General features: G+C 45.8%; 1 protein-coding gene and 1 pseudogene across 3 annotated transcripts in view; one reads left to right on the top strand and one right to left on the bottom strand.

Annotated features, from left to right (window-relative positions):
* The first annotated feature begins 2,804 nt into the window (after positions 1-2,804).
* LOC112319476 (T-cell immunoglobulin and mucin domain-containing protein 4) overlaps positions 2,805-25,489 on the top strand; it is a 33,334-nt gene continuing 10,649 nt past the window's right edge. For 2 of the 3 annotated variants that reach the window (XM_053927258.1, XM_053927256.1), the window contains exons 1-5: positions 2,805-2,921; positions 7,706-8,047; positions 10,587-10,856; positions 12,455-12,505; positions 13,662-13,745. In XM_053927258.1, the coding sequence (XP_053783233.1) occupies positions 2,864-2,921; positions 7,706-8,047; positions 10,587-10,856; positions 12,455-12,505; positions 13,662-13,745 (805 nt within the window). In that variant the 5' untranslated portion in view covers positions 2,805-2,863. The remainder of the gene's footprint in view (positions 2,922-7,705; positions 8,048-10,586; positions 10,857-12,454; positions 12,506-13,661; positions 13,746-25,489) is intronic. The other variant, XM_053927257.1, reaches the window with a different exon arrangement.
* LOC112319777 (U2 spliceosomal RNA) lies at positions 6,182-6,293 on the bottom strand (annotated as a pseudogene).

The raw sequence follows: 25,489 nt of genomic DNA, 5'->3' as shown, positions 1-25,489 counted from the left end.
GTAGCCGTTAACCCAGCTCTCTCCCAGGAATCCTGTGGCAGGCCCAGCGGGCGCTGGCCTGGGGCTGCAGTTGCCCTGGTCCCCTGCTGGTCCCAGAGACCTTTTTGTCCTGAAGCAGTCCCCTTACCTTCTGTTTTTTTCAGTGTCCTCTATACTTTTTGGTCTATCTTCATAAACGCTGGGGTGCTGTTGGCTGTTCGCTTTGTTCCTCAGTAGATCGGCTAGGTGTTTCACCCATGTGCAGGGGGAAGTGGACTCAGCTCCCACCTATCTTGCCGCCATCTGTCCTCCCCCCTTATACTATATTTTTTGACTGGTCAGTCGGAGACATTGTCTATTGACCTCCTGTAAGGGTGAGAAGGGTTTGGTGTTCTTGCACCCCCACCCCACTTCCTCTCTGCCTGTCTTTCCAATGTAGTCATACCGTGATTTTGTCTTAAACCAGTGGCCAGAGTTACATTACTATCACCATATAAATATCTTTCCTACTGAGCAAAGGTACTATATTACATCTTCTTTCTTATACATTTTATCTTTCCTGACCATAATAATTGTCTTGTATTTTCTTTCTCCTAATTCCCCAAGTGCCCATTAAATTTATCCCAAAGGTTCCAATCTATCTGTCAAAGACCTATCGAATCTATTTTAAACATACTAAATGTGCGAGATAATCTATTAGTTACACTCACCACCACCCAGAAGCACCTATGCCTCTGTCCTTCTGCTCCATCCTGGTTTGCTTGTTCTGGTAAGTAGTTTCCAAAGCTGCTTCCCCTTCAAAGATTCTTCCTGAGCCTGTTGGAATGCTCATTTCTGAGAAAACCCGTACCGTGTGAGAATCTGTCTACTCTGAGACTGCCACGCTGTAACGAAGCCCAAGGTGCTGTATAGACAAGCCGCGTGGAGAGAGAGTTGTCTGTCCAGCACTCTAGCTCCTGGTCCTATAGATTTGCTAGATACGTGAGTGGAAAGTCATCTTGGATGTTGTCTTTGTATCTATTTCACGTTGAAGACTTTCCCTAAAGGCCTGGTGATCTTTGGTTGCCTGTATTTAAAGCGACACACTAAAGCCTAGTTAGGAGTTCCGCATGTATGACTGAGGATCAGGCACTGGAGACTTCGGTGAAGGGGGGTTAGATGGTATTGTTGGGAAACACCCAAATATCAGTATCTGTAACTGTTTTACTAGGGCCATTCAGTTTATCCAGAGATGAAATCCCCTAGTTTCCTGGGAACAGAATCCCACCAGTCAGTGGGCGTTCCGGGGGATGATTCTCTCTGAATCCCTCTATCTTCATGTCTCCCCAGGTTTTCTGGCATCTCCAGGTTCAGAGCCTCACCCAGTGTCTGTGTTTTTACCATTTCCTTCAGTGTGAGCGATGCTCAATGTTTGAGGCTTCTTTGGCTCGTTACAATCGAATGAGAAATTTTTAAAAGAGTTTATGTATTTATTTTTAGAGAGAGGGGACGGGAAGGAGAAAGAGGAGAGAAACATCAATGTATGGTTGCCTTTCACATGCCCCCAACTGGGGACCTGGCCCATAACCCAGGCATGTGCCCCAACTGGGAATCGAACCGGCCTCCTTCGGGTTTGCAGGTTGGCACTGAATCCACTGAGCCATACCAGCCAGGGTGACAACTTCCTTTTTTTTTTTTTAAATTAGAACATCTGTGCATTGTTAAATTCCCTGTCGGGGGCCAGGCTGGAACTGGCCACTGGTATGGTTGGTCCCATGACTACGTTACCCTAAGGGGTACAGTTCAAAGGAGAGTGCAGTGATTAAGAACACGGGCTTTGCGATCAGGAAGTTTTGAGCTCCAGTCCTATTTCTACTACTTATTACCTGTGAATGTCATTTATGTAACTCTCTTAACTCTCAGTTTCCGCATCTGTTAAATGGGAAGAATAATATTAGGTATTTCTTAGGATCGTGAGAATTAAATAGTACACCTGCGTCATTTAGCAGAGTGCCTGGCATATAATTAGACATTCAATAACTAATGATAGTGGTATAAATCTCTGTGGAACACACATCTGGCCGGTGAGCGTCGATTTGGTTCCCCCTCTAAGTGGTTCCGTGCTCCTGCATGTGTCATTGACTCTGCAGAATCCATAAAGGCTGTGCACATCGTCTCATTCAAGCCCTACAATCTGGGTCATAAATCACCTTTTGTGCTCTTCTCCATCAGGAGGCTTCGCTAACACGTGGTGGACTTGGGCCCAGACCTTGGGCTTGGTTGTGATGACCATCATATGGTTCCTCTACCGAGCTTCTTTTTCCCTTGCCTGGTAAGCCCTAGTGATGTTTTTGGCTTATATGTGATGATTGACTGCAGCCCTGCTTTTCTTCCTCCATCATCAGAACAAGGCAGGGCCAAGGCTCTGAGTGAGGGAGAACCCAGAATGGGAACAGAGCCAAATTCCAGCGTACCAACCACCAGTGGGGAGAGCTCACTAGGTTTTCCTGCCCGCGGCACAGCCCCCAGGAGAGCCACAGCTCATGCGCCGCTTACACATGCACCCACACAGAGGCACACGCATGGATGCTCATGTATGTACCGGAAACTCCCCAAATGCATGGACAAAAGGGTACACATATGCCCACACCATCGCACCCCCTTATCTGCGTGCACGCGCACGCGCACACACACACACAGAATGTCCAGGAGAAAAGTGCTCAGTACATTTTATCATGCATCCCAGATTCAGCAAGGTCATTCAGGATGGGGGAAAGGGAAGATTTTGAGACAAAAAAGAGAAATGAAAACAAAACGGTCCCGCCCTGTCAGCATTATCTGGAGTATAAGAAATGAAGTTGGGGCAGACAGACAGACGGACTCCTGGGGTCTGCCAGCAGTCACAATGTCCAGAGGGCCTCTCGTTCTCTGGCTGCTGAGTGAGCTGTGGCGGCTTTATCTGAGTAAGTGCCTGACCTTGCCAGGCGGGGGTCCCTGGGGGCTCAGGTGCCTGTGATGGAATTCCTTGGCTGATGGGGCCTCCACCAGCAGAAGCCCACTTCATCCATGCATCTCCTCAGGGTTTCTTCTTTGGGGGGTCTCTTTCCTTCCTGTTACACAAGGTTTTATCTGGAGACCTGTTCGGGGGTTTTCAGGTGGGGTAATCTGTGTTCATCTCAGAAATAGCACTTTAAGAGAAACACAGAAAGAAGGGGCAGATGACATGAGGGACAGATGTGCCCTCTGCAGATCTTGCCAGTGTAGTCTGAGCTGGGGGATTTGTTCTGGTGAGAGCTCTCATTACAGTGCTCATTTTTCTCTTTAGTTGCAGGAGTGTTTGCTTGCTTTTTTTGTTTTATTTTGCCGGGGATGAGGCTTCAAGTTGAGGTTTTGTTCTGCACATTGTTTCCAGGTTTTGGGCAGTATGAATGCAGACACTGGGTGTGGGCTCCTTTAGACCTCTGCATCCCGGCGGTGGTGGGCAAAATGCTCCCTGCTGAGCCATCCTCCCGTCTGGTCACTAACCGTTGATGCTGGGAACATGTCTGCACTGCTCTGGCCCTTCCATGTGTGAAAGGAAGCATCTGAATAAGACCAGTTTAACAATCTACGATTCGAGCACTAGACAAGCTCTCACATTCCATGCAGTTTTAAGTTTGGTAGTTATTTGTGTGTGCATATTTCAAGTGCACTACATGACAAAACAGCCACATTCCAGGGGAAACCAAGGTGTTTCCTTTACCTCTCAAGCCTTTGCCAAGCTGCTGTTTCTGCCCTTCTTCCCTTTACCACTCATGCATCCTCAAGTCTCCGCCCAAGGCAGGCTTTTCCTCAGCACTCAGGACTGATTTAGGTGTTTCTGCTGGGAGCTCCTGTCCTCCTGGGGCTCCCCCCATCGGAGAACATGTCACCTTCTAGTAATTGCTCACTAAACTACTTCTCTCCCCATATACTCTATAGCAGTTTTTTTTTTTAATTGAATTTATTGGGTTGACATTGGTTAATAAAATTATAAAGGTTTCAGGTGTATAATTCTATAGTACATCATCTGTATATTGTGTGTTTACCACCCCAAGTCAAGTCTCCTTCCATCACCATTTATCCCCCACTGTCTGCTTTCTTTATCAATATTTTCCACGGTCTCTATCTGTGTTTCTGGGAACTTGAGGTGTGAAAAGTGCTGGAATCTAAGTCCACATCTGTAGCTACTGGCTGGACACTGGTTGGGCTCTGATGCAGCTAAAGCAGCTTCTCCAACTCCATTTGAAGGAGGCGATACAGTGAACTGTCTGTCCGTTTGTTTTTTCATTTGTGCCTTTTCAAAAATGACCCATTTAGAAGACAGTGACTGTTCAGAATCACTGAGAATCAATCAAAGCTGCATATGCTCTTCAAAGATGCCGAGTCAGACACTTCGGGCTGTATATGGTGACCCCGAGACCCAGACTGGGGAAGAGGCTTTCTCAAGGTCACCAGCTGGAGCAGAAAGCAAGCCAGCTTGCAAGTTGTACCCACCACCCTGGGTGATTCCCGAAAGGGGGAATTGATTTGATACCAACAATTCCAGGTTCTGTTCGTAAATTCTAATGTGCTTGGTTACTTTATTGATTCTGTGCAGGATTAGATCCTTCCTCTCCTGGGAGCCTTGGAAACTCTTTCTGAGGAGGGTTGTTACCTTTATTTTATAATGATAGTGAGGGTTAGGGTGGTCAGTGACATGGGCTGTCAAAGAATTCACAGAGAGAAGAAAGTGTAGAGAGTAAAGGTTTTATTCACTCTCCAAGAAAGGAGAGGGGCATGGTGTGGGGAGCTACCCCAGCATTGAGGGGTGGGGACTTTGAGCTTGTTGGATTATAATTGGATTAAAAAGGGTGGGGGATGCTGTTGGGTGGCCCCCGGGCTATTGGGGCATTGTAAGAGGTGGCTGCAGTCTGTTCCAATGTTATCTCTGCCTGTGGCTGTGAGGGCGGTTCCTTCTGTTCTTGCTCCCAGTGATTTCCAGTCCTGGGGACAAGCTCAGAAGAGTAAAGTGGCAGTCCTGTGTAACAAGACCGTAGGCCTGCTTGGCAAATGGGTCCACAATAGCAAACGGGGCTGGCTTTGTCCTTCCAATGAGGTTAGGATTCTTGTGGCTTTTCTCCAAGAACACAAAAGCTGTAGCTGGCAGTGAGGTTTACAATGTAAGCCTCAAGGGTGTTTTTCTGCCACACCAAATTGCCTGCTTCCTTTTTTAGAACATTAATATTTAATCAGATGAGTAATATAGAAACACCCTTCGTGAAAAATATAAAAATGTCCCAAAGCTAAAATCGCTTTTGATGACCACTCCCAGGCCTCGTCCCTTTCCAGGGGGCAGGGAGGTGACGGACATGAGTTGGGTGTGTAACCCACCAGACACTTTTCCACACATTTAGCTTTATATCTGTACACACACACACAGTGCAAACTATTTTGTTTATTTATCAAGTGGTTTTATATTTTATGTGTTGTATTAAAATTTGTGCTTTTTTTCTTCTTTTTAATTTATTGATTTTTGAGAGAGAGAGTGCGACAGAAACATTGATTTGCTGTTCCACTCATTTATGCATTCCTTAGTTGATTCTTGGGTGTGCCCTGACCAGGGATCAAACCCACAACCTTGGGGTGTCAGGATGACGCTTTAACCAACTGAGCTCCCCAGCCAGGGCAAAATTTGCCCTTCTCTTACTTTCCTAAGACTTGGAGATTTCATGCCAGTTGACGTGGTTCTATCTAATTCTGGTAATCTTCTGTATGTGTCTCCAGGGAATGAACATGCCACTGTTTGGCGTGTGCATGAGGGCTGCAGTAAACAGGCACGATTAGGTTTTCTGATACATGTGTGTTTTTCTGTGGAAAATAAAACATGAAATTGCCAAGGCTTAGGTAGTACCCGTGCACGTTGACTGTTAAGAGAAACTGCAAGATTGGCCCACAGTGTAGCTGTACCAATTCTGACCCCATTTCACTGCAGGTGGCTGCGGTAGGCTGCCTCTTCCTAGGTCCCTACTGGCCAACACTAAATATTATCAGCACTCTAAAGTTTTTGAAATAGGTGAAATTTACTAGCCACTTATGTTGCCTCACCTGTGAATTGCCCGTTATGTCCTTTTCTAGTTTCTCTATTGGGTCTTTTCTTAAGAAGTAGGACGCATCCTTCGATGCTATAATACTTGGGAATATAAACTGGTGACTCTCCAGGAGAAATAATTCTTGCATATATTTTAAAATGAATCTCCCAAATATTATAAGCTAATGTTTTAAATTGATAAGGACAGATACTACACTTGATCTTAGCCAAAAGGCCAAGAAGCGACTCCAGCTTATGCTTTTGAAGTTCCCTTTTTAGGTGCGTGTGTTCTGTCTTGCTAACACAGCCGAGGGTGATAGCAATGAATTTCCTATCTTTTCCCCTGGGTTTATGGACAGTCACATGGATGTCCACAGCATCTGTGATCTGTGAAACATTTTCACTGCGGCGAAGTGAAGAGACTTTGAGTTCAGGGAAGGCTCGGGCTGTTCTCAATTTGAAGTGACCTTCATCATGAGAGCCAACTGTGAAAAACCCAGGAAGCACATCCTTTTCCTGTCTCTCTGGGCACCTCTTAGGTTCTATGTTCACCTTCCAGAGAGGGATATCTGGACATTCCTGACACCTGAGTCAGGGAGGAGCAGGGGATTGTAGGCCATGTCTTTTACAACTTAGCCCAGTGGGTCGACAGAGTTAATGGGCGGGCAGACTCACGGTGCAGAGGGTTCCTTGAGGAAAACAATATGCAGGGACCTAGGCACCTAGGATGCTGTCCCAACGGTCTGCACCTTCAGCCTGCCTGGCTCTCACTTCAATAGTATATTTTTCTTTTTTGGGGGGGAGGGGTTTAGAACAGTCACTGATGCTCAGTTAGACCAGTGGGCTTAACACTTGCAGAAGTAAAAATATTTCAGTCTCTCAGAAATGGATGTAATCTTAGAAGAGCTTGTCCAGTGGTCTTCAAACACGGGGTGACTGCATGATGTCAGAGTGACTGGAAGAGATTGGTGTCCGTTTGCATGGGCTTTGGCCTCAGAGGTTCTGACTCAGGGTTGGTCAATAAAATATATATTTTCAGCACACTCCCCAGGTCACGCTGATGAGTAGCCCAAGTTGGGAAGCATAGATACTTCATTTTAGAAATACAGGGTGGGGCAAAGGTAGGTTTACAGTGGTTTCTCTGGAAATTTCTATTTCCCATACTGAATGGAGAGGACAATGAGATACGATTCAACAGCCCATCTTCCTGCCGTAGCCTGATCTGGGTGGGAAGACGGAGGGAGACCCATTTGAGGCTCTCCAGTCAGTAGCACGTAATCACTGCTTACTGGGATACAGAGGGTAGGGTGCTGCTTTGGGACCTGTTTTTATGAGTTAGTGGAATTGAGTTCAAGGGTCAGGACTCCTTAGGGGTGAGTGTATTGGTTTATGTAATGGTACTCAAGGTCAGAGCCTTTTAACCAGCATCAAGGTCTTGCTGTGGAAATGAGTTTAGACACTCAGGTGAGTCATCTGTCTTCACTTGGGGAATGGGAGGATGTGGAGTTGGGAGCTCAGCGGCAGCGAAGGACCTATCGAAATTAAGCTAAAGAAACCCATATATTAGAACCCTCTTCATCTTCCTGGAAGCATCTGTGTGCATGATCTCTGTATAGCATCTCAGATATTGTAACCTGGTTTTCTTGTCCTTCCTCACAGCTCCAGCTGCAGCAGAGACTGTCGTGACAGCGTATCTGGGGCAGCCAGCCACTCTGCCCTGTAGTTACCCGTCGTGGTCTGTCAACAGCAACAGCATGTGCTGGGGCAAAGGCCCATGTCCCAACTCCAGATGCACCGAGGAGCTCCTCCACACTGACGGGGCACGGGTGCTCTCAAGGAGGTCAACGAAGTATGACATTTGGGGGGACATCAAGAGAGGCAATGTCTCCTTGACCATCTTCAATACCAAGGAAGGTGACAGTGCTGTGTACTGCTGCCGCATAGAGGTGCCTGGCTGGTTTAATGACATCAAGAAGAACATTCGCCTGCAGCTACGGAAAGGTGAGCACATGAAGGGGCGCATGCTGGTGGAAGGAGAGGCGCAGTGGTTAATGGGTAATAGACTAGGTGGCAGGGGGAGGGCTTTAGCTCCTTAAACAACCAGTAGACAGATTGAATCTGAGATGTGTTGCTACGACCAGAGGAGCCATGGTATGGAGCAAAGGCCCATGGGGGCGAGAAGGTGGCAGGAGTGAGTGGAGGGTGGTGGGTGGGGAAGGAAATTGCAGGGTCCATGTGAAGAACATAGCTGCTTCTCATCAAGGAGACTGTCGCCTTGCAGGAACTGGGGCACAGTGTTTTCAGACCAATCGATTTTTATGTGAGCTGTGCTGATTTTTGCATGTTGGCAAAGATTTCAAAATTTAGAAAAGCATATACTATGTATACTAAATAAAGTGTGTCCATGGGTCAGCTTCAGCCGGTAGACTGGTACCTTGCAGCTTCTGGCAGAGGACAAAGTGGGTGGGATGTTTTGACATCATTTTCAGGTGTTTTGTTACTTTGTTACCATCCGTTGCTTTTGGTGAGACTTGGGATATGGTGGAACACCCAAAGATTGAGCAACGCCCCCTTACCTGAAATTGTCAAACCTCAATTGTTATGCTTCTTTTTCTAATTGAATTTATTGGGGTGACATTGGTTAAAAAATTATATAGGTTTCAGATGTACACTTCTATAATACATCATCTATATATTGTATTGTGTCCCATCCCAAATCAAGTCTCCTTCCATTGACATTTACCCCCTCTTCACCCTCCTCTGCCTCCCCCACCCCCTTTCCCTCCGGTCATTACCACACAGCTGTCTGCTCAGGAGTTATTTTTTCTTTGCTTAACCCCTTCCCTTTTTCTCCCAACCCCCTCACACCTTCCCCTCTGACAGCTGTCAGTCTGTTCTCTGTCTCTATGAGTCTGTTTCTTTTAGTTTGGTAGTTTATTCTAATGTACTTGAACATTTTACAACTGATGTTCATGCTTCCAATTAGAAGGCTTTCATGTACATTGGCATATTTTTCTTTCAAAACAACTTTGGGAGATAGAAGTCCCTATTATTTTGATCTATATAAATGAAATGATGTCAATCTAAGTCTGCTCTTTTCAAGCCTGGTATGACAAGTTATTATTTTATAAAATACTTGTTGATCTCCCTGCTCTGTGGGGTTACTTCTAAGGTCAATCGAAACTATTGGTTATCTTTGTGGTCCATTAGCATTCATGGAAATTTGGCATATTTCCTGGGGTGGTATCTGTAGGATAATTGTGTCTAATGAACCCAAATCAAGTTTAGGGGGTGAGTGGTACTGGTATGAACCAATCTTTAGTATCTGAAAAAGACTACCTCCTCATCCTATGTTGCATACTTTGGGCTCAGTTTTTGTAAATTTTAATGTAATTACATTTTATTGCGGAAAGAATGCCAAAGTGAGTTCTGCGTCTTGGCCGATGTTTCAAGTATACAATATATTATTATCACCTAGAGACACAATGTCATGCAGCAGATCTCTGAGTTTATTCATCTTGCTTGACGGAAATTCTATTTTATTTATTTGTTTTCCTTTCTCTCAGATTTGATTTGTCACATGGAAGGCTTTTATAGACAACCAGTGTTCATGGTAACAGTTTCTCTTAAAAGTCAATAACATTGATCTAAAACGTTACCTGGCTACATAGCACACTTGACATCACTGCCCGCAGGAGAAGGGAGAACAAAGGGATTTACAATCACTTGCAGCCGGTTTGGATTCTAAAAGTGTTCCGGACTGAGATTTTATGTTTGGACTCACTTTTGATGCAGTCACTTACTCATGGATGTTTTTGGAACGCTTACTATATGCACAGGACACCACGGCAGGTGTTAGATTTGTACCAGAGAACTAAATAAGTACAGGATTTCCTCTCGTGGAGCTCACCGTGTAGTGGGAGAAGCAGACACTGAACAATAATCATCAAATAAATACCTAGTTATGCAATGCAGCACATGCTGTGAAGGTAACGTGTAAATGCAAACCAATTGTTATTACAGAACAGACACCCTGCGTGCAGAACTGTCCTGTTAGCTGAGGCATGAGGGTTAAGCAGGAGTGGGATCGAAGACGAGAGAGACTCGGAAGCAGCGGGCACAAATTTCCTCCAGCCGGAAGGTCACTAATATGTTCAAGGAACTGCAGAAAGGCCTGTGGGCTGGGGAAAGGTGGATGGCACAGCAGAGACCTGAGATCGGAAAGAAAGACAGGGCCAGATGGGTGCAGCCTGCAGCCAAGGTTGGGGCCTTGGCTCTTTGTCTTAAGGGCAAGGAGGACCCAGTAAAAAGCTTTAACTGGGAACTGACATGATTAGATTTGTCATTTTAAAACATTACTCTGACCAATGTGTGAAGAACAGGTCGGAAAGGCCAGTGTTCTTGAGCATTACAATGGTCCAGGACAGCGGACTGCGTGAAGGCAGTAGAAACAGAGAAATGGAAGGATCCCAGATATTTGTATTGTTTCCCTTTTCCTCCATCTCTGCTCAGTACCACATACGTCTTCTGTCTGTTACAGCCCCAACGACCACCCATCGCCCGACCACCATGACCACCACCAGCACCACGACCACCATGACCACCACGACAACCCCCATAGCCACGCCTGCCACGACAGTCATGACTACACCTGACCTCCCAGCTACAACACCACTTTGGACGAGACCCACTACCGCCCTCACAGCGGCGACGACCACGTGCCCCCTGACAGCGCCAAGCACCCTTCCTGAGGTGACCAGAAGTCTCCCGACCACTGAGCCTGCCACAGAAGAGCCCGCGCTCACGGCAGGTGCGTGGCACGGCTGGTCCCCCGTCCCTCCTGTTGATCGGATGCATAGCGGGCCCCTGGGAACAGGGTTCTTCTGCTGAAAGGGCAGCCCAGAGCCTCGTTCCTGTGTGTTGGTGGCGGGGGGGGGGTATGGAGGGGGCAGTTATGTGTTAGTTTTCCAGGACTATCATAACAAAAACCACAGACTGGGTGGCTTAAACAACAGAAAATTATTTTCTAACTATTCTGGAGGCTAACTAGTCTGAGACCAAGGGGTCAGCCGGGCTGATTTCTTCCGAGGCCGCTCTCCCTGGCTCATAGGTGATCATCCTCTCGCCCTGTCTTCTCACGGGCTTTCCTGTGTGTGTTTGCGTCTCACCCCTCTTTCCACAAAGACACCGGCCATAGTGCACATGGCCCATCCCAGTGACCTCACTTCACCTTAATTACCTTTCAAAGGCTCCATGTCCAAACACAGTCACATTCTGAACTACTGGGGGTTAGGGCTTCAACACGTGCATTGGGGGGTGAGACGTAATTGAGCCCATAATGGCATGTGTGTATTCACTAAACTGTTTCTTCTCTTTGTTTTATGGTTTCCTGTTTTTCCTTTCTTTTGAAAAGCCAGCTTTTTTTTTTGGAGCAGGGTGCGGGGGGGGGGGGGGGGGGGGGGCGGGGTGGCAGGAAGACAGGATTCTCCAGTTGACCTCCCAGAAATCTTGCAGATGGTTGCTGAATGGCCAGGAAATGTCAGAATCCAGTTCCATCCTGCCAGGGTTAAGTCTCTGTCTGGGCCTTAGAGACTGGTTGAGGAAAAACGTCCTCTAGATGCCTTAAGATATTTTTTGATGGTGAAATGGTTCTACTCTCTTTCTTTCTTCTTTTTTTGTTTCCCCTGGATCTTTCTTGATCCTGCATCTTGGACCTCTCACTGAGTTACTAACAGGGGCTTATCAAAGCTCTCACCATGTTTCCACCTCTGATTCTGAGAATAAGATTATTAGAAAACAGCCCTGACCAGTGAGGTTCTGGTTGGTTGGGCATCATCCCACAGAGCTAAAGGTTGCCAGTTCGATTCCCAGTCAGGTCACACGCCAGGGTTGTGGGTTTGGTCCCCGGTCAGGGAGCATATGAGAGGCAACTGATTGATGTTTCTCTCTCACATCAATGTTTCTCTCCCTTTCTTTCTCCCTTCTTCCCCTGTCTCTAAAAATAAGTAAATAAAATCTTAAAAAAATATTACTAGAAAACAATCATGAGCTAGTTTGAAGGCTTTCTTATGCATTTCAGCTGCCTTAGTAAGGCCTGGATCATTTAAATAGCTTCACAATATTCAACTGGCTAATTCTATTATACTCTGAATAGTCACCTAACGTCCATGAACCCTAAACCAATCCACTGTCTTACATAGTTTTTACTTTGTTGGCCTTTAAACTAATCATCTTAAAATACATTTGCATTTTTCCCCCTAGATTCTAAAAATTACTTGCAATCCTTGAAGAAAACCTGAAATACATAGAAAAGCACAAAGCAACTCTAAAAAATAGACCCGAGTCTCACCACTCAGTAGACACACTTATTTTTTTAGCTGCCTTTCATCAAACTTTTTTCTCTTCCAGAATCAGAAGGTTCCTTTCTCCCTAAGGTGACTTCTGGAGACACATCCAGAGGTATGTGGACACTTGCTTGTTCCTTCTTTCCTTACCTCTTAGACTGAGGGGAAGGAAACAGTGACTGCGATGTCCTTAGAGCAGATGAGCAGAGAGGACTTGTGAACCCCCTGTGCCGTGAAGTCCACCTGGGACAAACTGATGTCAAGGCAGCATTTGTGGCACATTCATTCCTGTGGATAAGGGATAAAAGGGAGAGGGAGAGGGCAGAGAAGGGAAGGCGGGAGGGGTGTGTATTGATTGACTGGTAGATTTTGATTCATTCATGCAGTCCTTCATGGCAGCACATGTCTAGGAATTGGCTTTTCCGCTCTAGGTTAGGTGGTGCTGAGCTGTCTCATCCTGATCCCAAGTGCACCAGTCTTCTGGGTTGAAACGCCCAAGGGGTGCACTCATGTGACTGGCTGCCTTTTTATAGTGGAGGGAGAACTCTTTTATTCATTTGTCCTTACATCCCTCAAGCCTTCTTTAGGTATTTACTAGGGCCCAGGGGCAGAGAACACCCTACAGATAAGACAGGACCCACATCTGTGAGGCAGTGCTAGAGAGAAGGGCATGGGCTTCACTCCCAGTTCTACTACTCTTTGCTGCGCATCTCTGGCCTCTGTTCATTCCCAGGTTTGTTACAGAGCTGTGCAACTTCATGCACTTAAAGGACTCAGATGAGTGCCTGGCACTTTAGTAAAGCACTGAAATGGTAGCTGTTACCTTAACAGGACTTACAATCAGGCAGAGGCAAACAGACATCTGGCGAGTAAATGGACCGATGCTTGTGATAGAACAGCACAGGCAGGCAGGCTGGTAGTGTGATTCCTGTGCGTACTCTGGTGCCACCCTGCCTGGGTTCAAAACCTGTCTCTTACCTGCCGTGCCCCTTTGGGAAAGTCACTAACTCTGTCTGGGCCTTGGTTTCCTCACTGATAAAATGGGAATAATAATACCACCTTTCCTAAATGTGTGTCTCTTTCTGCGGATTAAATGGGAAATGCATATGGATCACTTGGAATAGTACCTGGCATGTACTAAATGCTCAGGAAACATGGGCTGTGCTTTTTAATGACAGCAGTCAGTTTCGGGGACAGAGGGACACCCAAAATAGAAAGGTAAGTATTTACCTAAGTTTGTTTTCTCTTTTCCTTTTTTTTTTCCCCCCCAGAGGCCAAAGGCTGGGTTCTCCAATCAACATCCCAGGCGCTGACATGGAAAAGCAGAGACCCGGGCATTTTTTCTCAGCCAAAGGGTAAGGGGCCACGCACCTGTGAGCAGAGTTCTCCTTGGCCGTGGGAACAGTCTGGCGTCTGCCTGCTTGTCTTGGGATTGAGCTATTTTGGTCCCACCGTGGTCACATCCTCCACCCCCCTGCAAGCTGGGATGGAAGTGAAACATGCTAAAAGCATCAGTGCTGGTTTCTTCCCTTTCCCCCCTCATTTCTGAACCCCTTCCTCAGCCACTTCTGACTTGAAGCTAGGAATGCTAGTAGGAGAATCATCATCCATTCAGTTAAAAAAATACTATGAACATATTACTGTTTTTTTTAATCCTCACCCAAGGGCATTTTTCATTGCTTTGAGAGAAAGAGAGAGAGGGGGAGAGGGTAGAGACAGAGAGAGAGGGTGGGGGACGGGAGGGAGGGAGGGAGAGAGAGAGAGAGAGAGAGAGGGAGAGAGAAAGAGAGACAGACAGACATCAATGTGAGATTAACATTGGTCATTCCCTCTTGTATGTGCCCGGACTGGGGGTCAAACCCGCAACCTTTCAGTCTATGGGACATTGCTTCAACCAACTGAGCCACACCAGCCAGGGCCTACTAACTTATTTTAAATTATACAAATATTACACTAACACATTTTTGTGAGTGATACATTAAAAAAGTTAAAAACAAAGTTCTCTTTAACTCCCTCTTTTTAATCCCATCCCCTCCTCTGAGGTCCCCACGGCTATCTTGAAGATAAACATTCTAGAGCTCTTTCTATTCCCTTGTGTGTATGTATAGAGAGGGAAACGTACAGTTGGTTTTGTATGTGGATTTTTAAAAAATGCTGGCATTCTGTGTGAAGCCTTCTGCATTTTATTTCATTCACCTCATATTGTATATATATCAGTCCTCCTTCTTCCTCAGTCCATGCAGACCTGCATCATTGCACTAAATTGCTGATAGTAGTTCATACCATGGATACTTTCAGAATCCATTGCCCCATGAGGGCATTTCAGTTGTTCCAATGTGTCATCATTGTGAAGAGTCTGCAGTGGACAGCCTTGCATGTGTGTGTCTCCTGAAGCGTTTATGCAAGTGTCTCTCTAGCTAGGGTGGTGCCCAGCGGGGAGAAAGGCGAGGCTGAAAGCCATGTGCAATTGTAAATTGGGTAGCTATTACAAAATTGTCCTCCGGAAAGGCTGTGCCAACTTGTTTTCCTGCCCACAGAATATCTGCTTTCCAATATCCTCCCTACACTTGACATGACCATTTGTTTAATTCTTTTCAATCTTCCTGAGAAGAAAAATGTCATCTTGTTCTTTTGCTGTTCTGATTAGCAGAGGGTTTGAGTGTCATTCTATGAGTTTATTAGCCAGAAGACAGCCATCCTTTATCTCTGGGATGGAGGCACTGCCATATCACTCACAAAGGCTCAGAAGATAGGATTGGAGGGGGCAGACAAGAGTGAGTGGAAGGGGCACAGGTTCGGACGGAAAACTATAAATCAAGATGAAATGCAAGGGTGATCCAATGTGGAGAAGCTCTGGCCTGCACTAACTCATACAGGGGAAGGCGGATGATCCGGACTCGATGTTTGTAACGTAAGGGAAACTACATCCCAGAGATTCAAACCTTTGTCCGTGGTGCAGGGTTAGGGCAGGGTCTGTTTTCTATCGGAAGAGAAGATGGCAACCAGAAAAGTGATGAAGGGTGGGCAAGGAGTTTTCAAAACGTCATCGTTTACTCCATTTAAGTCTTGGACTATTTTACATTGAGTTGGGAATAGGACATCATCTGTTGGTTTACCCTCGTCTGTGATATTCCTGATGATTTTCAGTTCACTTTTCCATATTAAATTTGGGGAGAGAGGGAGCCCTTGCTGCCACACCCAGAGGCTGCGCTGCGGAGGAGGAACTTGTTATAAGAGGGTGTGTCCGTCTCTGTGTTAACCTCTACTTGTTATGGAACAAACCAGGGTTTGTTGGGTACGTACCATGTGCTGGCCAAGCCCTTGCCACAGGCCACTTCCTCCAGTCCCTCTACAGCAGATATGCATATTCCCTGTGTTACAGAACTTTCCCAAGGCCATGCAGCTGTCAGGCACCAGGCCCAGGAAGTCCAGCTCAGGCTCTGTGCTCTTAGATATCATTTCATTTTACCTTGTTTTCCTGCCTGACATGAAAGATCTTGCTCTTTCATTGACCATTCTCTCCTCCCACTGGTTTTGGTAACAAAATACTTATAATGATAATTACCATCAGCTATGTGTTAGGTGCTGTACTAACATGCATTTTCTTACTTAAATCTCACAAAGACCTTCTAGTCCGGCACAGATATTACCCCCATTTTACACATTAGAAAAAAACAACAGAAGGTTAGAGAGTTTATTAGAGAAGCTTACACCTACTCAGGTCTTTCTCTTTTAACACCATTCATGTACATGCATAACCTCATTAGATTCTTCACAAAAGCCTAGGAGATAGACACCATCGTCACCTTCATTCAGTTCATGAAGGTAATCACAGGCCTGGGGAGTGACAGGCCTGGCTTTAGCCCATGTCTGCTCCATCCGATGCCACTCTAACGCCATGCTGTGCTCCCTCCCCCCATGTCCCCTGGGAGGCTTCGATAGAATAAGGTCACTTCTTCACTTCCGTGAAAGCGCTTTCACCCCACATCAGAGGGCCTGCACGTCTCTGTGGAGTTTTCTTTCCCTGGCTAAATATCCTCAATTCCCTCCTCATTTCTCCATGTAATTTTCGGATGGTAAAGCTTCGTGACTGAGGGCTGGTTTAAATCCTTAAAGAGGATCTTGTCAAAATTACTATTCCCTAAAATGAGTATTACCCAGAAAGGCAATCTCTCACCTCCACTCTGTGGAATTCAGAGATTGGGGGCAGGGGGGGGCGGGGAGTGATTTGCCCAAGATCACACAGCTAGAAACACCAACAGCAATAACAACAATAAAAACTCTCATAGGTTCTTTCTGCAGCTACAGGAAGCCTGTTAGGGGAATACAAACTCTTACTCCTCCCCGTACCTAGGAATTTAAATCATTCCTTGTAGCCTGAGGAGTGATTCACGTTTGCTTGGCAGCAAGAGTACGTGTGAAATGGTTCCAGATTGTTCCCTAAAGACTCAGTCTCTGTGGGGTAGGGACTCTGAAGGCAGGGTGAGGAGAACCACCTGGCCGTCTCCCTCAATAAAGTCAGGTGGCCTGGGATTAAGTCCTCCCTCGATTAGTCCTCAGGCTCCCTTTGACTAGCTCGGTAACATTCCAAATTCTTTCTTTCCAGTCCTTTCTTTCTACAGTCTGCCAGGTAGCCTAGGGCAAGGGTTAAAGGAGCTATACCCAACGTGTGGGAAAGGCTCAGGTTATATCCCAGCTCTGCCATTTCGTGCTGGGTTTTTCCTCCCCTTTTCAAACTTCAGGTGAGTGACTTGTTCTGTCCTTTTCTAAATCTCAGTTTCCTCAACTTAAAAAATTGAAATACTAGCGGTCCTTATTTTACAGGGCTATTAAGTGAGGGAATGCATGAGAAAAATGCCCAGCCCACAATTACTGGCTAGTCAACAATAGTCACTGGGACAGATTTCTGTCCTCTCTTCTGTACTCAGCTTCTGCTCCTACTCACGTGCTCTCAGTTTTAGTTCAGAGAGGCAAGGTAACGAGAGGCCACTTCCGAAAGCTCCCAGCTGACTTGCCTTTCCTTATAAGCACATAGACACTTTTTGATTTTATTTTGTTTGTTTGTTTTTTTAACTGCTGATCACACCAGGGAAATAGCTGATGAGTGACAAAATTACAAACTTGGGGAAGTTACAAAAGCTTTCAACTTGTAAGGTCAAAATTCTCTACTTACAATTAGAAATAAAGCTGTGATTCTGAAAGTTTTTCACAGACTCCTTTGGCTATGGCTCTGCAGAACTCTTAATGATTGCTTTTATTTCTGTGGGTGGACATCTTCAATCTTCCACTGCCTCTGGCTTGCTTTCTTCTCACGTGGCTCCAGCTCTGGAAGCGACACTCTATAATTTAGGCTTAGAACGCAAGTTATGGCTGGAAAAGAGCTGTGGCGGAGTTTGCTTTGCAAGGGCTTCCAGATTTATGTTTCTTATTTTATAAGACACTTCCAAGTATATAGCTTCCACCATCTGAAGGAGCCCCACCCATGGGGACAAATCTTCCCCTCTCTACAGCTGCCTGGGGCTCAGAGATGTGGGGTAATTTTCCTAAGATCACACAGCTAGACAGAATGAGGGTGGGGACTCACACGTAGCTCTCATGGGTTTTAAATTGTGTCCATGAACTTTGGGGGACTGAAGGGTTGTTGTATATGGAAAACTGGGAAACTGAGGCCAGAAAAGGCCACAGGTTAAGAGAGGCCTTACAGTGAGTTAGGAAGACAGCTGAGAGCAGAGGTCAGTTCTTCTGATGTCAGGTACAGTTGGCCCTTGTCTCCAAGCTGGCAGCCACTGACTCTCCATAGAGCTTCCCCGAGGGCAGATTTCCATATTTGATCCTAAAGCATTAGGATTCACTTTTTCCTAGCCCCCAGATGGGTCATTATACCCATCACCAGCATGAAGTCAAAGCTGTAGAACCATTTCAAATTCAATGCACCTGAATACACATGAGGACTTGGCAGCTGATCCAGTAAACTGGAAAAAATGAACGTGGCTCTGGTAATAATGACATTTTTCTTTCCTTGAGATTTTTACAGTAACTTTTTCTTGGTCCCAGGGTTAGGATGGTGAAGAAGGAGGGAAGAGTTGCTTTTAGGAACATTTATTCTATTGCTGTTTTTTTTTTCTTTTTGGTTATACAAAGGCAGCCCATGTATCATGGTCCAGAGCAAGCTGGCATTCCATGGGATCAAAGGATTCTCAGAGGAAAAGGGATTTTTATCTTTATTCTGGCATTTGGATTGCATATGTGGATATTCGGGAAGGCCTTTCAAATCCGTCATTCATTGACCACGGCTTATGTAGTCATTTCCCTGTACCCAGCACAGGACGTAGAAGCAGAAGTCAGCCATGGCCTCTGTTCTTGAAAAGGTCACACTGTAGTGTCTAGGCATGCCTGGACATAACGGTTAGTTGTCCGATGTGCTTTGTTTTGGATAGAAGTATGAAAAGGTGCACTGGGGCCCCGAGGAGGAAAAGACAGATTCTGTCTTGGAAAGGAGGGCCAGCACAGTTCCAGTGTGACCTTGGAATTGGTTCTTCAAGGACAAGATCATTTCATTGAAGAAGGAATAGGGTGGAAGACCAGCATGAGCAGAGACAGGGGGACTTGATAAGAGCATGAGATCTTTGGAGGTTGTTTAATAGTCCAGTTAAATCTCATGGAGACAGGAAGCTGGTCAAGCTTCTTAAAGGACTTGATTGATGGGCTGAAGAATTTAGATTTTATTCCAGGGTCATAAAGAACCGTTCGTGGTCTTTTGAGTAGGGAATGACATTTTCAGTTCTGTTGTAGGAAAGATTGCTCTGGCAGGAGTGCAGAAGGTGTATCAGAGGGGAGCGGGCCTGGAGGCGGAGAGCTACCCAGGGGGTCCCTGCGATAATTCAGGCTGAGGCTGGAGTAGAGTGTCTAGACTAGAACGATGGCAGTAGTACCAACTGAGAGGGGGCAGAGTCAGAGCCCTTTAGGAGTTAGAATCAAGAGGACTCGGTGACTGAAGGAAGGGCATAGGACGACTAATTCTCCGTACTGGGGAGACTGGATCGATGTGATAGGTTATCTGGTAAAGGAACCCTGGGAGGAAGGATGATGTTTATTTGGGAGATCTTCAATTTGATGTGCCTCTGGGATGTCTCACAGGCAGTTGGAAATGTCTGGGTGGGATGGGTGTCTTTGATCGTTGGTACCTACCTCAGATCAGATAGTAATTACTGTGATGATTCACAGTGTGAGTGCGAAATGGGGACTTGCCCCTGTGCCGATACTTTCATACACATGGTCTCAGGAGCTACAGTTCAGGGCTATCGATGTAATTTTGGGAGTCACTGATAGTGAATGGCACTAACTGAGTGTTTCTCATAAGCCGGGCCTGGGCTCGATGCTTTTAACGCGTTGTCCCATTGTGAGATGTGGTCCGGATCTGTGAGGTGGACTCGATTATTACACACATTCTAAAGGGGAAGGAATTGCGGCTGGGAGAGGCTGAGAAATGTACCAGAGTTTGAACCCCAGGTCTCTTGGCTCTTGGAACTGAGCTCTTAAACACTTTATTATATTGTCTCCTAGGTGAACTAAGCTCTAACTCAAGCTACTGTAGCAGAATAAGGGAGGGATAAAGAGGTGCAGAGGAAGACAACCCCCCAGCCCCACACACGCCAGCCTCCAGAGAACATTGTGAGAGAACGAACTTTAGGTGTTCTTTCAAGAATATTTAAAGGGGAGGCAAGGCAGAGAGAGAAGGGAAGGGTGAATGGAGCGAGGCTGGTCCTGGTGTAGGAGGAGACGATGCAGTCCGGAACGGGGGAGGTGGGGTTTGGTCTGGAAAGAGAGGCAAGAGAGAAGGGAGTGAGGACAGAATAAATGAAGGTGTAAGACCTACCAGATCTCATGCTGTCCTCCCAAGGAAGCAGGAGAAGACTGGGGAACCAAGACCTTGAACTCAGAGATCATCCAGTCTGTGAACACCAGAACTATGCATGGGTGGGGCTCACAGGGAAGCTTAGTAAAAATAGAGATTGTTCTACTTCACTCCAGACTTGCAGAATTGGAGCCTCTGGGGTGAGCCCGAGAAATTACATGTTTAACAAACTTCCTCAGGAGATTCTTTTGAAGCCAGCCCATCCCTGGCCCCAAGGAGGCATTTAGGAATTGCTGGTATGGTACATCCTCCTTATTCAACAATCAGGGGTGTCCAACCTGTGGCCCGCAGGCCCCGTGTCGCTCAGGATGACTGTGAAGGCGACTCAACACAAAATCATAAATTTACTTAAAACATTATGAGTTTCGTGTGTGTGTGATTATGTGTTGCAATATATTTAATATGTAGCCCAAGAAAACGCTTCTTCCAGTGTGGCCCAGAGATGCCAAAAGGTTGGATACCTCTGTAGAAAACTGAGGCAGAGAAGCATTGAAAAAGTTCAAAGAGAACTGGGAACGAGGCCCTAGGCAGGACCCCCTTCTGGCTTCCAAATCACAGCTCTTTCCCCAGCACTGCACTATTTTATTAAAGACAAAGCCAACCCCTGTCAGAACCTGACACTTTCCTGGGTCCTCAGCTGATCAAGGACATAAGGAAGTTATAGGAGAAATTGCCACTCTCAGTACCAGTTCAGCAGGAGGAAGAGAGGCAGGCAGGGGAATGAAGCAAAGCTCATTTTCACTCAAAGACGTCGTTGTTAGGAGGAAAGAAATTGGATGCAGTTGATTTCAAAGTCAACATCTTTCTCGAGGCATTAGCTGGTTCGTTTTTATCTCATGCCCGGTGCTTTTCAGGGGCTCGAATCTGTTGATAGGCTTGCAGTCTGGGGATGAAAGGAAAAAACAAAAAAAAAAAGTGGATCCTCACCATTCTCCTCACAGTAGCATTGCAGTCTGCCAACCGTACCAATGACTTTTTTCATTGATGAATTTGGAATGGAATCCATGTAATTCTCGCCTCTAACAGCTCACCTTCAGAAAGGTCAACCAAAGAAGATCAAGGAGCGTTGCCAAGCTTTAAGAGAGGCACACCCATGGTGAGGCAAAGAGTGTGACAAAGGAGGTACCAGCCACTGAGCAGGACACAGAGCCGGCCCCAGAATGAGTTCTCATTAGTGGTTAACCAAGGGTGCTGGGTGACTCACTCCACAGACCACAGGGGCCCTCTGACGTCCAGCCAGGCATGGCCACAGGGATCTCTGGTTTCCGAGGGTGGGGCAGGGGAAAGGGGAAAACTCTGTGGTGAGGCGTCTGTTCCCCACACTGTGAGTCAAGGTCCCAACACCATTTGGCAAGAGCCTGCCTGCACTTAGGGACCCTGTGATGCTCGGCAGCCTGGCCAAGGGGAACAGATGGGACTCTGAACTTAGGTGTCCTTGCCCTACCATCTACTATCATTACAGTCGGCAGCGCTGGGCAAGGTATGAGATCTGAGCATCAGGGTCTTCTCTGTCCGTAATTCTGCCCGAGTCAACTTAACTCAACATAAGTTTACTTACCTTGTAGATTCACCCTGAAGTTCAAATGTGATAATAAACGTCAGAGCTTTGTGTATTTTCAGCTGCTTACATTGTGCTCGTCACTGTCATCAAGCAATAATAATTATCAGGACCTGTTTTTCAGAAACAGCTCCCACCTAGGCAGCGGAGGGCCGGGGTCTGTTCCAAACGGCTGTCTTCACCGTCGTGCCATGGAAGAGCATGGCCATCCACTGTCCAGCCCCGGTCTTTCCAGAGGAGGTGCATGTGAGCTGTTGCCAGGCCACAGAGCCCAGAGGACAAGAGCTTGGGCTCTTGGGTACCACCTAACCGCGGCTCTGAGGTTTGCTCACTCCCCTGCTCGCAATGTGACTTGAGCCAGTTGCCTGCCATCTCTGCACCGCTTGGTTCCCACCGTGAGACAGGACAGGGACAGTGCCGACTGTCAAGCATTTTCTGAGGTCAAGCATGGGAAGTGGTTGCCCTGTGCTCAGCATGCAGGAAGTGCTCTCTGTAGGGTACCATGTATTGTTGTTGTCACCGCTAATTCCGAAGGCTCTTGGTAAAACGTGCTCCTTTTCACCTCCCTCCATCAAGACATATTGGTGAGCTGGTGTGGGCAGAGTAGCATGGACATTGCGCTTAGGAGAGGAGCCCCACGGGGAAGGCCTGGGGCGAGGTCTTGTCTGTGCTTCACCAAGAACCGCAGATGGTGGCGGGTAAGAGCCGCAGCCTGGGGTGGCACCTCCGGGCTCTCACGGGGATGATGACATTTTTGTTGCTGGGGCGCCTCGGGGGCAGTGGGAGGAGGAGGCCTGGTTCAGAACTGGGGAGACTCAAACAACTGTGTTCTCTAGTCCTGGTGTCCCTGTGTCACCGCATCTGCGTGATGGTGAAGTCATCCCATCACTCCTTCCTCTTGTGAGGCGTGTTGGGTGCTAACACAGTGTGCTCTCGGTTCCCTTTTGAATTAAAAAACAGACCCCCCAATTTTGCCCTTGGAGCTAAGGAACATCTGACTCACGTAAGTAACACTATCGACTCATTAAGTGTGGAATGCTTTTTTTTTTTTTTTGGTCCTCACCTGAGGATATGTTTTTAATTAATTTTAGAGAGAGAGAGGGAAAGAGCGAGAAGCATTGACGTGACAGAGAAACAGATTGGTTGTGTACTGTACACGCCCCCAACAGGAGTGGAACCCATAACCTTTCGGTGTACAGGAGGATACGCCAACCACCTGAGCCACCCAGAGGGCTAGAACACTTTTTTTGGTCATTCTACATATTCAAAGCACGTGGAGGTCTCTTGCATTTAAAGGAAATATGTGCATTCAATTAAATGTGTTGTTCCTACTTTCAAAAGGCATTTTGAAATTCCAGATCTACCTTAAAGCTGCTCGGCAAAGTCAGAAAATTTGGGTTCTCGTTTGGAACTCATTCCTCTGGAATCTGGCGTGAGTGAAATTCTCTACCTATGTGTTTTGTTACTGATTAAAAAGAGGATTCAGGGAAAATAATGTCAAATTCTTCTCGGCTCTAAAATATTCACATTGTGATTCTGGGATCCTTGAACTATCCCTTGGATTTTTGAGGCCATACCACCAGTGCTCCAGAAGGGGGCGGCATAAGCCAACGCTACCTCCAAAAGGAAAAAACTCTGAAGGCTTGAAGTTGTCACTTTTCAAATTGTAGGATTGTGTTAAGATTGTATCATTGAATTGACTTATTTTAGAACTAAATTTGCTTTAAAAGTAGAGACTGATGAGTTCCCATGTCTATGAATTCCATGAAGAGTCAACATAGGTAATAGAGTTTTAAAATATATCCACTAAGGAGATAGCTTTTACTTCCAATAGATTTCTGGCATGAAGCCCACGGGTTATAGAGTTTGTGTTTTTAAATAGGATTTTAATACGCTCTCTTTCTTTTCTCTCCGAGTGTTTAATGATCCTGATTTTTTGTCATTCAGAGTTGGGTTCAAATTTCCTTTTATGGTTTGTGTAACTTCAGGTGAATGTTTTAAACTTTTTTCAGCCTCAGTTTACACTGATGGTTTTGCAAGCATCAGATGAGATCATTTACTCGGAGTGCTTGTCCCGCCGCTGGGCAGGCAGGAGTTTCTAGTACTTTTGAAGCAAACTTCTGCTAATGGGACGGGAACAGGAGTGATGTTCAAGATGGATTCTTAAAAGAATTTCTAAGGCTGCGGTGCCTTTCCAGAACTGCACATGGCACATAACTGTATTTGAGTGAGCAAGACAGTGGGTTCTAGTCTACAGCCTCAGGCGTAGCCATCTTGAAGGGCAAGTCTCTCATCACTCTAGGGTCTGAAAGTTTTAAGAGTAAAATTGTGCCCATATATAACACACTTAATTCCCTAACTCCATGGGTGTTATTTTTGCAACAGTAGACTAGGAGCTGGCAAACTCCTAGTACATATTTTAGGCCTTGCAAGCTACACTGTCACTGTTGCAATTCCTCAGTTCTACCTCTTTAGAGCAAAAGCAGCAAGGCACACACATAAACAAATGGGTGTCATTGTGCTTCAATAAAACTTTATTGATGGACACTGAAATTTGAATTGCCTGCAGTTTTCAGGTGTTATGTGTCATTATTCTTCTTTTGAGTTTTCCCCAACCATTAAAAATATATAGAAACGATTCTTAGCTCTCAGGCTGAACAGAATCAGGCTGCAGGCTGTTGGCCTTCCTTTGACCTGTACCATCCCAATACAGGAGAGCCCTGGCTCAATAGGGCTCTTCCAGAACATTCACTGATCATTGCCTGCCTACTAGAAGATAGGTCCTTTGAAGGTAAAGATGGTGTTTTTATGCTATAGTTTTAACATTTAAACTTTATTCTTCATGTTATAAAATAAAGATAGGTTCTTGTAAAAAAAAAAAAAAAGTTAAAACAGTATAAAGTGAGGATTCCTTATATTCCAAACATTAGTCACCCTCCCATTCCACCCCTACCTCGCCCCAAATGCCTGAGATAAAGAGATTAATTACTCTAAGAGTTTGAGCTAGATTCTCTCAGATCATCTTTCTCTACCAACGTAGTAACATCTATCATTTTTTACAAAATTCTCGAATTTTTTACAAAATCCCTGTCTACATTGTTTTAAACTCACTTTAAAATTCAACAGCTTCGTTCAACAACTTTGTCTTGCAAAGCCATTTTGCATACCACGAATGTTAGATTGAACCATTTGAAAAGGCTGAAGTTTAAATCATTTAAATCAGTGTTTAAAAACTTTTTATTTTGAAATAATTTTAGACTCACGCGAACTTGCAAAAATAAGTGCAGCAACGTCTACACCTTCCTCTGGCTTCCCCAGTGGTGACCCCTTACACCACTGCAGCACACGGTCAGGACCTAGAAGTGGACAGTGGTGCGACACAACTGACTTGTCTAAATCCCTACTTGAACTTCACCCATTTTTATACATACTCAGTATTTTAAACAAGCAAACCATTCTGACTTACAAAAAACACCACCACCACATCTATCTCTTAGATTGGGTTGTACATCTTGTACTTCTTTCCATGTTAGTGCTCTCGGACTAGGGAGGCTAAGATATAACACACGTAATTTTTTTTAAGTGTGTTATGTGACGCCTTTAGTTTTCTCTAAGAGCACCACCCA

This window comes from Desmodus rotundus, chromosome 6 (genome assembly GCF_022682495.2).
Source record: "Desmodus rotundus isolate HL8 chromosome 6, HLdesRot8A.1, whole genome shotgun sequence".
NCBI classification, from domain to species: Eukaryota; Metazoa; Chordata; class Mammalia; order Chiroptera; family Phyllostomidae; genus Desmodus; species Desmodus rotundus.
The sequence above is the reverse complement of the archived record's forward strand: the minus strand, read 5'-3'. Positions and strand labels throughout refer to the sequence as shown.